At 40.5% G+C, this 14,678-nt stretch overlaps 1 protein-coding gene across 15 annotated transcripts in view; it reads left to right on the top strand.

Annotated features, from left to right (window-relative positions):
* Positions 1 to 14,678, top strand: part of Hmbox1 (homeobox containing 1) — a 132,509-nt gene that overhangs the window by 44,061 nt on the left and 73,770 nt on the right. For all 15 annotated transcript variants that reach the window (XM_039094021.2, XM_039094013.2, XM_039094010.2 and 12 more), the window contains 2 exon segments: positions 4,021 to 4,497; positions 13,496 to 13,581. In XM_039094021.2, the coding sequence (XP_038949949.1) occupies positions 4,021 to 4,497; positions 13,496 to 13,581 (563 nt within the window).

The raw sequence follows: 14,678 nt of genomic DNA, 5'->3' as shown, positions 1-14,678 counted from the left end.
TGAGACTTAGTATTCTCTGGCCTGTAATCTCGGGACTTGGGGCACAAAGGCAGAATCAGTGTATGTTTGAGGCCAGCCTGAACTGTGTGCAAGGCTGTCTCAGAAATGCCGGAGCAGAGCCAAGCAGAACAGAGCACTGTAGGTGCGATGGGCATCAGCTCTGCCGTTTCTTATAGACATGTCTGTCACTTATGGCAGGGTCTGAAACCATGTCAAAGCTGCATAACAGATTCCCTCAAAACTGTGTAAACCGGAACTCAGTCAAAGCTAATTTAAAAAATACTCAAGTGTGATTGACACACTGGAATGGATTTTTTTTCCCCCATAAAATCCTTTATTATGAGAAGGGCATTTACACCATGTTTTCTAATCATAGGCTATTATTAGGTTTTAGTCAATTTATGGAATAATTTAAATTATAAATTATTTTACCCTGCTATGAAGCTCAGTTCTCTATAAAACATTTCTTACTTACTCTTCCATGTCATTTTCTTATTTTAAAGTGGTCACTCTTTTGATGGTAGGGAATGATATATTTTATATACACAGTAAGAAAGGCCTGGAATGTTTTGAATCCTACTACAGTAGCCACATATGCAAGGCAAAATGAGTTCTGCCTGGTCATTCTGGAAAAAAAAAAAAGAAGAAGAAGAAGAAGATTAAAAACAGCCAAAGTAATCTGAAAGAAATTTGTTTGACAAGAAAACCTTAACTATTGATGCTTTAAAAATTCATGTCATTTTTGTCCTTGTGATTTCAATACCACATAATCATTTCTGAATGTTTAGCTAGACTCTTCTGTTGTCAATCTGCAGAATATCATTTATAAATGTATGTCCTGGGCTTTGTGGCTTATCTAGAAAAGTTTTAGGTATTATTGCAAAATACAGTTCATGTCTTAAGATGTACTGTAGTCTTACAGTATCAACTTAGGAATTGAGCCTTAAGTCCTGAATTGTTCTTTTCTATTTAAATGTTTGTCTTTGTTATTTCAGTGTTAAAATTCTCACATTATTTTTAATTACTATTAGCTGGAGCCTGCATTCAAATTAGTAATTAAAAACAAAACTATCCCTTATCATATGAGTGATCTCTGTGCATGAGAAAAGTAATGTAGTCCCTCCTTGTTATCTTTTATTGTAAAAGGATTGCTGGCATTATGGTGCTAGATGACCGTTATAGGTCATCTGCTGCTGTACTGTTATGATGCTGTGCTTACACTGGGTAGATTATGTGAGGTACAAATGGAAATTGGCATAGTATATCTTGTCATGTGTATTGATACACATTGGCACATGACAGCTTCTAATCATTTGTGTGTGTGTGCGTATGTGTGACATATCGTGTCCTCTGTGTTATGTGCATGATGTGATCCTGCTCAGGATGCCCTTGTCTTTCTCCTCTATGTTGTCATTTGTTCCTAGCAACTATGACCTCTCCCTTAGCCCCCTTGGCAGAAGGGGCTGCTCTTAGTACAAATTATAGACTGCTGTTTAAACACAGTAAGAACGTGTACTTAGAAATGATTAGGTGTTCTGGACAATCAAAGTGATGGGTGGGCCCTATTTCCCCCTTTATGAGTTTAGAATAAGAGTAGTTTCCAATTGTTGAATTATCTAAATGGTGTAAAGTATTTTGGATGCTGTGAAATTTTATACTAATAGTGTCATGTCATATAGAGGGAGGCTTGAAGAATGGCACATGACTTACTGTCTGTTCTGACTGAACAGGATAGGAAAATGTGGTTAACTTTCATGCACATAGATAAATTAGTCCTTAAAGCTGGGCATCTACGGGAAGAACAGTTTGTGAAGTGTCTTGATCGGATAAGAACTGAAGATACCAAACAGGCCTTTTATTTTCAAGGGAAAGTAATTATGAAGATGAAAAAAATAATTAGGAGATGTAACTGGAATTGGCCAAGCCAGTACATTACTTTAGTTTGGCAACTGCTTTTATAAAAATGGAGGCAGAGAGTACTTGAATTAATTTGATTTTAGAACAGGTCTCACTAAGTTCCAAGATGACCTTGAACTCAGTCTGTTGGCCAGATGCGCTGTGAAAGTTCTCTTTGTGCCATCAGGCTGCCTTTAGACCTTCTGAAAGATACAAAAGTGTTCTAAGCCTCATCTTCCTTAACAGCTCATAATGCAACATTAAGATAAAACAAAATAAATCGTGTCTACCACAGAATTGCTATGAGGACTATAAAAAGTCATATCATATGAAATTCTCACCCAGTTTCTGAGTAAAAGTGACTGCTCCATTGGATTTCCAGTCGAGGGATGCAGAGGGATGAAGGAATAGTTAGCTATCCAGCAGGGCTGGGGCCTGCCTGAGCACATCTAAAGGATAAGAACACCTCTTGACTTCTGGGTCTCCTGGCATTCCCTTACTGGGAGGATATCACTTATCGTATCGATCACTAGAAAATACAAATTAAAATCACTTTCAAAAATCCTGTCAGATTTTAGAAGCTGGAGAGATGGCTCAGGAGTTAAGAGCACTTGCTATGTTTGCAAAAGACCCAGGTTAGGTCCTCAGCCCTTACATGGCATCTTACAAAATTGTAACTTCAGTTCCAGGACATCCAGTGCCCTCTTGTGGAACTACATGCCTGTGGTACACATACACATATGCACATTAACACTCAGATATACAGAATAATAGAGACAAACACGTAATGTAAATCTTTCATTTAAAAGTTGACTTTTATTAAACATTCAAGGAGAGAGCATTTTATGATGCAGCTAATGCAGTGGTTCTCAGCCTTCCTAATGCTGCAATCCTTACAGTTCCTCATATTGTTGTGACCCCAACCATAAAATTATTTTCGTTGATACTTCATAACTGTAATTTTGCTGCTGTTATGAGTCGTAATGTAAATATCTGTGTTTTCAGATGGTCTTTGGTGACTTCTGTAAGAGGGTTATTTGATCTACAAAGGGGTCACAACCCACAGGTTGAAACATTACGATAGACATTACTGGGCTAATGTCTCAAACAAAATATTAATTTTCTCTCTAAGAAAACATTTTCTGGTGTGCTATAGTGTCTTGTGCTAGTCAAAATAGAAACATGTAGAACTAATTTTCTGAGACAGGAATAGCTCCAGTTGGCTGTACACACATGAGGGATCCATTTGGAGAGCACTCGGCTCACGAGAGTGCTGAGAATAAGGAGCAGGGCTTGATGTTCTGTTGTATGTACTGTTCTTACTCTCCACTGAAGTGTTTATAGTAGTCACTAGCATCCACTTAGACTCAGCCAAGAAAAAGGTTTGTCATTGAATGGCCCGAGAGTTCTTGGTCAGGTTTGCAGGTATTGAAGAAAAAAGAAACCCCAAATCCTGTACATTAGCACATAGTCTGGGCCTGATGTACTGATGTACTGATGTACTTTACCTGATGGATGGATATTTTTACATAATTAACATTTTGCTTCCAAATTTTGGCTGATTACCAAAACAACAAATTTCATTCTAAGTTGGGTTTTATGTTATAGCTGATGCACTTCTACTAAACTCAGGATCTGTAGCCATCCATGTCACAAGAACAACGAAAAATCTGTCAGGCTCTTCTTTTTCATTTTTGCTATGTATATCTGTGTGTGGGCGCGCACACTTGCGTGCGCATGTGTGACTTACTAAGATGTGTATAAATGCATGTGGATGCCAGAAGTGTACATTCTGCGGAAGCCACTGATGGTGAGCTTCACTGGTTGGCTTCCCTGGCTGGTCAGCAAGGCCTACCGATGTTCTTGTCTCTGCCTCCCCAGTACTTAGCATTCGCTGCTGTTCCCAGCTTTGCATGAGTCCGAGAGGTTGGACTTAGGCACCCCTGCTTGCATAACAAGCATGTCAATGGACTGAGGCATCTCCCTATCCCTTAGGATTATATATTCAGTAAGGAGAACTTGCGCAGAGTTCAAGCCTCTTCTGTTGAGGATTCTTGGTGAGGGAATGGGTTTTTAGCTGACAATAAAAGCTCTTCATTTTTATCCTCCTCCTTTTCTCTCCAGTCTGCTGGAAACCATGTCTCACTACACAGATGAGCCCAGATTTACCATAGAACAGATAGATCTGCTCCAGCGTCTTCGGCGTACTGGGATGACCAAACATGAAATTCTTCATGCATTAGAAACTTTGGACCGTCTTGATCAAGAGCATAGTGATAAGTTTGGAAGGAGGTCCAGCTACGGGGGAAGCTCGTATGGGAACAGTACCAACAACGTTCCAGCATCTTCCTCTACAGCCACAGCTTCCACGCAGACCCAGCACTCGGGAATGTCCCCATCACCCAGCAACAGTTATGATACCTCCCCACTGCCTTGCACTACCAATCAAAATGGGAGAGAGAACAGTGATCGATTGTCCACATCCAATGGGAAGATGTCACCATCTCGCTACCATGTAAACAGCATGGGTCAGAGGTCATATAGCTTTGAAGCCTCAGAAGAGGACCTAGATGTAGATGATAAAGTGGAGGAATTAATGAGGTTAGTATGTTGCCTATTTAGAATTCCCCCAAAACAGCTATAATTTCTAAGACTGTTTTGAATTAGGCTGTATTTCAGCAGCTTACCAGTAAGAACAATGGCTTCTCCCTCCCTTTATTGGAAATGAAAGTGAAACTTCAAATTGTGGTTTTAGTTCACACTTTTTATTTCTTTTCTGCTTCAGTCCTTTTGCTGTGTGATTAAGCTTTTCTAGTCTCTTGATTTGTCCAAGGGCTTTCTCTATTTATGGCTTTGGCAGACAGTTCCTCGCAGAAGTTCGTTTAAACCAATCTAGTCCTCAATCTTTCATTGTAAATACTTTTTCTGAGTGGTAAGATGAATTTACCACGATGCGGAATACATGCACTCTTCATTTTTTTTCCTTGCAGCACTTCAATCAGTGCTGTAATTTAAGCAACTATTAAGTCAGAAGTAATTTTCAGTAAGAAACATAGATATATACCACCCTGCCCCTAAAAAGCTGAAGTTTTGATTTTGACAGTAGATGCAATGCCCACATGCACATCATACACCATCAGTCACCAAGTAAGTGTGTTCACCCAGAGTTTAAACACAAAGAAAAGAAGGCCACTTTCAACCAAGGTAGTCAGGACTTTACACCAGAATACTTCACTTTGAGGGTAGTAGACATGGTATTTTCCTTATCCCATGGTGCGGACTCAGCATGTTAACTGAGTAAATAAATTTGGCTTAAGCCATAAGGGTAATGTGTTTTGAATAAGGATTTGGAGCTGATGAGATGGTTCGGTGAATAGAGATGCTCGCTGCCAAGTCAGAGAACCTGAGTTCTAACCCTGGAACCAACAAAGTGGAAAGAAAGAACCAATTCCCAAAAAGTTGTCCTCTGACTACAAGCATGCAATGGCACAGGTGTATGGCACACATACAGATATATACATATAGCCAATAAATTAGTTATTATTGTTTTTGAAATAAAAATTAAAATATGCATATGTTCATTAAAGTTAGAGAAACAGGAAAAAGTATCAAAAAGGTGTGTCTTTTCTCTGATTAATATAAGCCGGTATGGCCACATACCTGTAACTCCAACATTTGGAGGGCTGGGACAGGAAGATTGATGTCAGTTCAAAGCTAACATGGTAACTTCCAGAGCGTTTACCCTCCAGACAGCATCAAAAGGAACACAACACAGAGGAGGCAGACTGACAGACATAGAAATACTTTAGGACGCCACACCCATTCTCACGGCTTCACATTCTGTACCAAATGGTTGGAATTAGGAAGTTTTTCTGGACCTTTACAAATAGAAATGACAAAAACATTGTTTTCAATAGAGTTATGCAGTTGTGTAAAAATGAAGCCTTGGGCTGGAGGGATGGACGCACTGTTCAAGGGCACTTGTTTTTGTAGAGAATATGGATTTGATTCCCAGCATCCACATGGTGGTTCACAGTCATCCATAACTCGTTTTAGGGAATCCAAAGCCCTATTCTGAGCTCTGTAAGCACCAAGCATGCATGTTGTACACACATATGTGTAAGCAAAGTGCTCATGAATATAAAATAATCTTAAATTTAAAAAAAGATGAGAGCCTGCAGATAAGTTAGTTACAGTTGTTAGTGAACAGAAGTGTAGACTTACCAGAAGTAACAACAAAAGTCACAACTGAGTTATAAGCGGTCCTGAAAATTTTCTGACACCAAGACCGAATGGTGGGGGCTTTGGCAGTGCTGTATGAAGATTCATCCTATGGCACCTCTGTGGTGAGACAGCTTTAAACACATGGGCTCTTCTAAGTTTGTTTTCAGGGAAGAGTTGCTATGTATGGAATTCTGGGTTCCAGGGACCATGGGGTGCATGTACTGAGGAGCGTCACACCTCAGACATAGTCAGTGTTAGCCAGGTTTCAGTGCTGTGCAGTTCAAGAGACTCAGTAGTTTGGTTCATCCTCAGCTGTAAACACTGGTGCCAAGACTCTGCTATTTCTGGTGACTTTCTTAGTGCGGAAGATTGAACCCATAGCTTTATCTTCCACTGAGTCACTCCCTTGGCCATAGCTGGTGTTTGGAACTTAGCATGTATCATTTTCCAGTTTAAAAAGGAAAACCATTTGGACAAATGACCCACTTTTCATTTGAAATTTCTTGAGTTTTTCATTAGTAGAGAAGACGGTAAAATAGCATTATTTGTTCAGTGCCAGCTTGTAGTATTTGTGCACATTGCCTTGGATGCAGACTCACAGGTTTAGTATGTGTTTCAGTTGTGCGCTCTTAATCGTTGTGCAGTTATTAGGACACTTTCTTACTCCCTTTCTCTGCTTGTTCAGAATAGCTGTTGTGGTGACATTTAGTCAGTAGGAACCTCTAGACCTCTGGTCCCCCTGTTGGGCTTTCTCCCCCTCCAGCTCAAGCGTGCCCCTCCTCACCTTTGTCAAGTTTGCAAAGGATATTCCTTCTTAGGGCACAGAGAGAAGTTGCTCACATGACATTTGCAGTCTCTACAGCCATGCCGAATGGTTAATCAGAGAAACTGAGGTTCATGAAAATTAGTAATTTGCTTAAGAAAGTTTGATTATTGGGCAGCTGAGCCTAAATTATAATCCCATGTCTTTGTTATCATTGTGTTGATGGTATATCTTACCACTGAAATTACTTATGCTTATAGATTTGATAAAGTTTTAGGAAGGGGAGTTAATATCATTCCTCAAGAGAATGTGAATGGCATTCCTTACGCGGCTTGCCATTCTCCTTCCTCAACATATCTGCTACTTCAGATCTGTCCCTTACCAAACAAGGACTTTTCAAGCAGTAGTCCTTCCTGGGTATTCTCTGTCCATCTAGTGACACGCCGTCCTTGCTGCTTACTCACACTAGTGACCGGACACTGACCTGGTGGGCTCTGGTAAGAAGCGTGGGCGCCCGAGTGCCTTCTTGCTTCAGCTGCTGTGCAAAACCTACCTCTGGCCCCCAGTCCACCCTGCAGGGACCTCTGGCCCCCAGTCCACCCTGCAGGGACCTCTGGCCCCCATTCTACCCTGCAGGGACCTCTGGCCCCCAGTCCACCCTGCAGGGACCTCTGGCCCCTAGCCCCACCTGCAGGGACCTCTGGCCCCCAGTCCCACCTGCAGGGACATGCTTTGCAGCCCCAACCTGCAGGGACATGCTTTGCAGCCCCAACCTGCAGGGACATGCTTTGCAGATTTTCTAATCCAGGCAAACCGTATTACAATATATAATTTGAAGGTATGTAATGAAGGTATATACCCTTGATAGTTTGAATTGTGATCAAAGAGGAGGAAGAAGAAAGCCACACTGGCATATAAATTTTCAGTACATAGTTGAATGTGCTACTTTAGGAAGGACTGAAAGCCAACAGTGAAGATTCACTTTATATTAGGACATCTTAAAAGGCCTATTAGCATGTAAGTGTCTAAATAGGAATGTGTGTCCGCATCTGCAAATACAATAGGATGTATCAGTGTTTTCCTGTGCTCATTTACGTAGTATGAGATCATGTAAATGAGACGATTTGGAATTAGTAACGCTGTGCATTAAAATAAGCTCTAGCTCCATGAGCCACAGTGTTTTAAAATTCAAAATTTACGGGAACTGCTGTGTCACAAGTGAAAAATTCCATGGTATCACACATTCCTAGGCACAGTTATTTTAAAATACTGTCCCAAGTTACATCTAGTTTCACTGTATAGGTTATGTAAAACATAATTGAAATTTGTGTTACAACTGGGTTCTGTCCCTAGGGTATTTTATTGTAAATATGAAAACAGTCCCAAATTTAAGAAAGACCATGTGAAAAGGCTTCTGGTCTGATGTAGCTGGGTCACAGGCTGTGTATGCTTGTGCAGGCAGGATTCATGCTCCATGAGAAGGCAGCACCACTGAGTGGTGGTGCCCCCCCCCTCCTTCCACATTCTGCATGGAGAAGAGCTCTAAACCCTTTAACGCTCTCTCTTAGAGTTGTACACAGGGAGAAAATCGTGAGTGTCTTTCAGATGTGAAACACTGTTTTTGGCTTCATCCTGGGTGCCTTTGAGCTACTCCTTTACAACATCCAGAATGTTAAGGGTATGTTAACTTAAGGAGTGTGAGTCATCTTAAAGCAAATCATTTTAAAATGTGAGCCCTTTAATTTGCTTTCTTCCAGAAAACAAATCAGTGTCATTTTGAATCACCATCCTGATTTGGAAAACATAAACATTCTTGAAAATAAGAATTTAAAGTTGTTATATAAATTATCTAGATCAGGTTTCCCATTTTATAGCCTTTAACCTCTAGAAAATTTTCACTCATTAAACAAATTAAGGTATGAAAAATGCATGCTGAATATGACAGTCATTGTGCTAAAGGTCTCTCCAGACTGGTAGGAGAGATAGATGACATGCTAAGGGCATGAACTGTATAGTACATTGTGTCCTTAGTACAACTGAGATGTTAAGAGTTAATCTAAAAATGAGATCTTTCTTTGTAAACCATGATAATCAGGGAGAATGGCTCTCAATCGAAGGCAGTTATATTATGTCTTTTTTTAAAGCTGTCAGGAAGCCAGTTGTGGTGATACCCTTTTGGAATCCAAGTACTTGGAAGGTGGAGGCAGGAGGATCGCTGTAGATTCAAGTCCACTGTTGACTACATAGCAAGACCCTGCTTTGAAACAAAGGCAGAGAGCAGGGTAGTGGTGCCACTTAGATCCCAGCACTCCGGAGCTGAGAAAAGATCTCTAGTTCAGAGCCATTCTGGGTCAGTGGCAAGACCCCTGCCTCAAAATCCTATTCTCACATAAGTACGTACATACATAATATACATGCATACATACATATATACATACATACATATAAATATACAGATTTTAAAAGCGATTTGTTGGAGGCTGGAGAGATGGCTCAGGAGTTAAGAGCACTGGCTCCTCTAGAGAATGTTGGTTCAATTCCCAGCACCCACATGGGAGCTCTCAACTGTCTGCAACTCCAGTTCCAGGGATCCATCCCTCCAGGCATACATATGGTACACTTATCTGTACATTCAGGCAAAACACCCATATAGGAAAAGTAAAATAAATAAATCGCCTTTTAAAAGTGATTTGTCAAAAAGGCATTCCTCATGAAGCCTGCTGTATTTATTAGGAAGGATAATAGTGGAGGGTTTAAGTAGTCTTAAAAGCAAAGGCAGTGGGCTTGGAAGCAATGGTTAGCTCCATCCTGCTGCAGACTAGGCCCATCAGATGACCACGTGGCAACAATCTGAAATCAGGAGTGAGAAGTAGCATGCACTTCCTGTGCCTATCTGTGGTCAAGTGGTTGCTTGTGCTAATTCACTAAGACTTCACGTGGACAGTCGTGAAGCACGTGAAATATTTGGGGGGAGTGGAAGAAGGGACACATTCTCTTTAGGCAAATTTTCAAGTTTTCAACAAAGGAGAATTATGGACTAGAAGAGGAGTGAGTCATGTTTGTGTAAGCGATGTTTTACACTATCGAATGGGCGGTTCCACAGCTAGAATGACAGTTAAGGAGAGGGCAGAGAAGACAAACAGCCAAGTCAGCCTAATAGGATGGCGCTGGACAGTGAAGGTGAATGTGTGCCGTTTCTGCAAGTACCTAGTGAGCCCAAGCAAGCAGGCGTCTTCTCACCTGACTGACTTGAGAGCATTTTGTCCATGCATGGTGCTTGAAGTACCTGGTCCAAGATGCACACTTACACTGATGTATGTCTTACAGTTAGAGTTGGTCACATGTTTCTTCTTTGCTTTGAATCCTGTCTGCCTAGTTTATAGAAATAATAGCTTGTGTTTACATGATACATTTACAGTTCCAAAACTTTCTACTTCATAGAAATTTCTTTTGCATGTATGATATGCACATATATGTATGTATTTATATCATTTAGTTTTTATCCCATTGTTTGAAGAAACATTTTAAAGACCTTTGTTGTCAGAGCTAGCGATTGAACCTAGAGCCTTGTGCACACTAGGGAAGCAACTGCCACTGAGCTATATCCATAATCTTAAAACCCTTTGAAATTTGGAGAGAAAGGGGGTAGAGAAGGGGAAGAGAGGGGAGCAGTGGGAGTGGAGGATGGTTAGGAGCGGGGTGGGGCTGGTCATGGCAGCCAAATAAATGAACGGACCAAAGTTTGTTTGTTATCCTCATGTGTGAAAACGCCACAGACCTTTATTTTGCACAGTTAATGCACACTGATTGTAGAAGTGAAAGCCCTTGAAAGGAGTGTGTTAATGTTCTTGTTTTACTGGATGGTGTAACTAGAGTACAACAGAATATTAACTGGCTTTCCCTCACATGTTTTTTGTCTTTTAAGGAGGGGAGGGCCTGGAGGTTGAGACCAGGGGGTTTTATGATGCTGGCCAGGCATCATTTAGTCCTATAGATACCCCGTTTTGTTTTGTTTTCTTTTTTATTTTTTTTTTATTTTTCAAGAAGTGTCTGTGGTAAAACGGTAAGGAATGTATGTGGATACACACGTATGTGCATTTTTAGATTTATTGTGGATGCTTTAAAGACCTGCATAAGAATGTGTTCTTTGAGGCAGTGAATAGGTTGCTGATTTCTAAACACTGGAGACTCTTACTGGCTTGCTGCAGTCCTTTAATAATGTCACACTGCAAGGCAGTGAGTAATTCATGAACTGCTTACATAGTTTAGTGTTTGTTCTCCATTCTCTATGATTTAGTGTCTGTTCTAGGTGCATTTGATTTAAAATAGGTTGATTTAATTTTGATTTTAAATCATTAGTCAGGAAAATATCATTTGCTCATTTTGCCTATAAAAGTATTAAATTTAATCTGAACAATTATTCTCAAGTATAGTTTCATTTTCCAGGATCATTCGGTATGTTGAAATACAACACTTTGTATAAAAATTTTCAACTTAATTTTATAGTTACTTCAGAAAGCAAATGATTAAGTCTGTGAACAAAAGCCGTCTGAAATAGATACTGCTGATGTAAACAGGAATCTAAATCAGTTTAAAAATTTAGAATATTATACTAGGCAACTAATTTTTAATTTTCTTTTGAAACCTTTTGTTTAGGATTTCCAACCAATAACTCAGAATTTATTGTCGAGCTACATATTGGATACTCAGTAGCCCATCTATTATTTTCCCAAATTCCCCACAGCAGGAACATGGCTCTAGGGGTTATACTGAGCCTGCTGCACAAGAATGAGGAACTAACTACACATCCTCAGCACATTAAAAAGTCAGGCAGTGGTGGCATTCGTGTTTAGCCCTGAGGGATTCCCTACAGATCATTGGCCAGCCAGTTTAGCAAACTGATGAGCTCTGGGCTCAGAGGCAAACATAGATGCATACACAGCATGCATAGGTCCAACTCACCACCGGAAGCATGGCATCCCTCACCACAGTGTATAATCCTTCCTAGTGAAGGGGCTGAAAGACCTGGTCTCAGGTAAATCACAAGTTATATTCTGATAGGATACTTTTGTTTCTGCTCCAGTCTACAGCAAGACATGAACCCCCATGGAATTTATGGTTCATTCACAAAATGATTTCTAAAGATTTGTGATTCCATCGTCTCAGATCAAGGGTGAGCAGGGTTTTACTGTGAATAGCTAGTGGTTAATGATTAGACTTTGCTGAGAGGTAAAATTGAGGGTATAATGTAGATAATATATACAAGAGGGAGACCAGACATGGCAGCACACAGCTGTAATCCCAGCACTCAGAAAGCCGAAACTACAGTAAATTCAAGGCCAGCATGGACTCAGAGACTGTCTCTGAAAAATGAGAGAGTGGAAAATGGCCGAGGCTTCTCTCGACAGTATCCAACATGGAACTTTACACTTAGCACTCAGGAGACTGAGATGGAAGGATGCCTTGAGTTTCAGCCCCACCTTGGCTCAATAGTTCCAAGCCAGCCTAGCCTACAAGAGTGAGCTCCTCTCTCAAAAAGTGAAAACAAATTCTATATGGAATTGTAATAATTGTATATCATTTTGGGGGCTACATATAGTAACAATAAAAGGAAGGATATGTTTTGTTCAATTTGCAAAGGTCAATCAGAAAAAGATCATTAGTTCATGCTTTCTAAGAACAGATGGCAGTGACTTGAGCTGAGGCCTTTATCTGCTGACCTTGTTTAGAAAGTTAGCTACTACAATCTGTCAGCCTTCATCTTGAACAAGAACAGTGTTCTTTAAAACTCTAGTTTAACTTTTATTTAAGTATTGTTTATTTTGGTGAAAGATGAGTCGTGTGCTTTGTCATTCTTATGGTTGTCTAGTCTATGAAAATGTGCTGACTATTTAAATAAGTAATAGGCTGAGAATATATATTTCCAAGATTGAATACTATAGTTTTTAGTGTTAACTATTCTGTGTACTTATTATATGTAATGGAAAATTAATAAACACTTTTAATATGAAGCTAATATTTTAAACCATTCCACATTCTTTTCATTTTTTCTTATACAGAAGGGAGGGAGAGGAAGCAGCTAATTGTAATAAACATTACAGTGCTAATTCACTCATGAGAATTGTGTTGATTTTTGCCCCGGAAGCATTTCCAAGGTTTTCAGATGGGTGTCAGTTCTACAGTGCCTTCCTTAACCTGCAGACCCACAGCCTACGTACAGCTGATTTTTCACAGCCTTTGCTTTTCATTTTTCCAGGGCTTCTATGTTTTCATTCCCTATAATGAGGCCATACATACCGCACATGACAACCTTGTTCCTAATATGAATTATTCACAGCATTCAGCTACCGGTCCTCCCACATGAGACTTGTATCCACAGTGGCATTCACTGAGGTGTCTGTCTGATGGTGTGATGTTTCAGGACTGCAGTATTTGGTGTTTCTCGGTTTGTTGTAATTTCATATTTTCACCCAAGTTTAGTCCGTTTCCCTTTTATTTTTGTGTCCTTCCTTTCTGTGTTCTCCCCACCTCTCTGCTTCACCTTTCTTTTAGCAAAGATGAGGATTTCTACCTTCAACATACATTGTTGGTCTTGTCTTCTGTTTTTGTTAGGAGGGACAGCAGTGTGATAAAAGAGGAAATCAAAGCCTTTCTTGCCAATCGGAGGATTTCCCAAGCAGTTGTTGCACAGGTAACAGGTAAGAGCCACAGAGCCCTTTATTCTAGAATCACGTCTCGTCTCTGCCGTCTGTGCAGATGTTGAATACCGCTTACATTTCCGTGCTGCAGCCCTGTCAGCTTGGGCATGGTGACAGAAGCCTGGGGTTTAAACCAGAGCCTCTGGTGTCAAGGATATGCTCCAGTGACTTCTTAAAAAACTTGTGTTAGTAAGTTTTGTAACATTAACAACAATAATAATTAGTAATAAGAAGAGCCCCTGTTTTGTAACTGAAAGGGGGTGTCGTTTCTTTTGATTATGGTAGAACCTATGACAAGTTATCAGCTGCTGTCTGTTTAATATTTTTAAAAGCTTCACACTTCTCTAAGTTAAATCTAGGATTTTACCAATAAAAAGTGGCTCATGAGGAAAAGCAAGTTTGGGAGGGTTTTTCCGTTTTAGTTATGGGGTTTGTCGTCATTAAAGCCTTGGTTTTGTTGTTGTTGTTTGTTGTTTTTTTGTTTTGGTCTGTTTTGGTTTTTTTCTTGGGACAGGGTTGCGTGCAGTCCACGCTAGACTCAGACTGAGACTCACTCCATGGCTGATAACAACCCTGAACTCCCGATCCTTTTGCAGCCCCCTCCCAAGTGCTGGGCTATGTGCACCGCCATTGCCTAGTGAAGTTGTCTTTGGACCATTTCTGTATGTGAAACCTTTGTCCCATGCCTCCTGAGAAGAAAAGAGTCACCAGTGTCTTCTCTTTGTTCTTCATATCCATCCCACTCTCCACCCAGCCCAGACCTCACCCACATGTGGTGTGTATGTGTCCTATCTACCCAGATCACATCTTAAACATGGAGTCCCTTAATGTGAGTGCAGGCGTGTCATCCCCATCGATGTGCTCTTCTTTCCGTTCTTAGAGGATCCGCAAGCTCTTTCCAGTGCACTGCTGGGCTGTTACCCTGCTTAGTTACAGTTACAGTAATTGCCACCACCACCCTTTTTAGCGCGTGGCTGCAAACTTATGCCTTTGTGTGTTTCAACCCCCTGCCTCAGTTTTTGTACTCTTGTGGTTATGTACAAGTACCTAAACCGCAGTAGCTCTTCCAGCTCTGTTCATTCCTTCAATGGCCTAAA

The sequence above is a fragment of the Rattus norvegicus genome, chromosome 15 (genome assembly GCF_036323735.1).
Source record: "Rattus norvegicus strain BN/NHsdMcwi chromosome 15, GRCr8, whole genome shotgun sequence".
NCBI classification, from domain to species: Eukaryota; Metazoa; Chordata; class Mammalia; order Rodentia; family Muridae; genus Rattus; species Rattus norvegicus.
The sequence above is the reverse complement of the archived record's forward strand: the minus strand, read 5'-3'. Positions and strand labels throughout refer to the sequence as shown.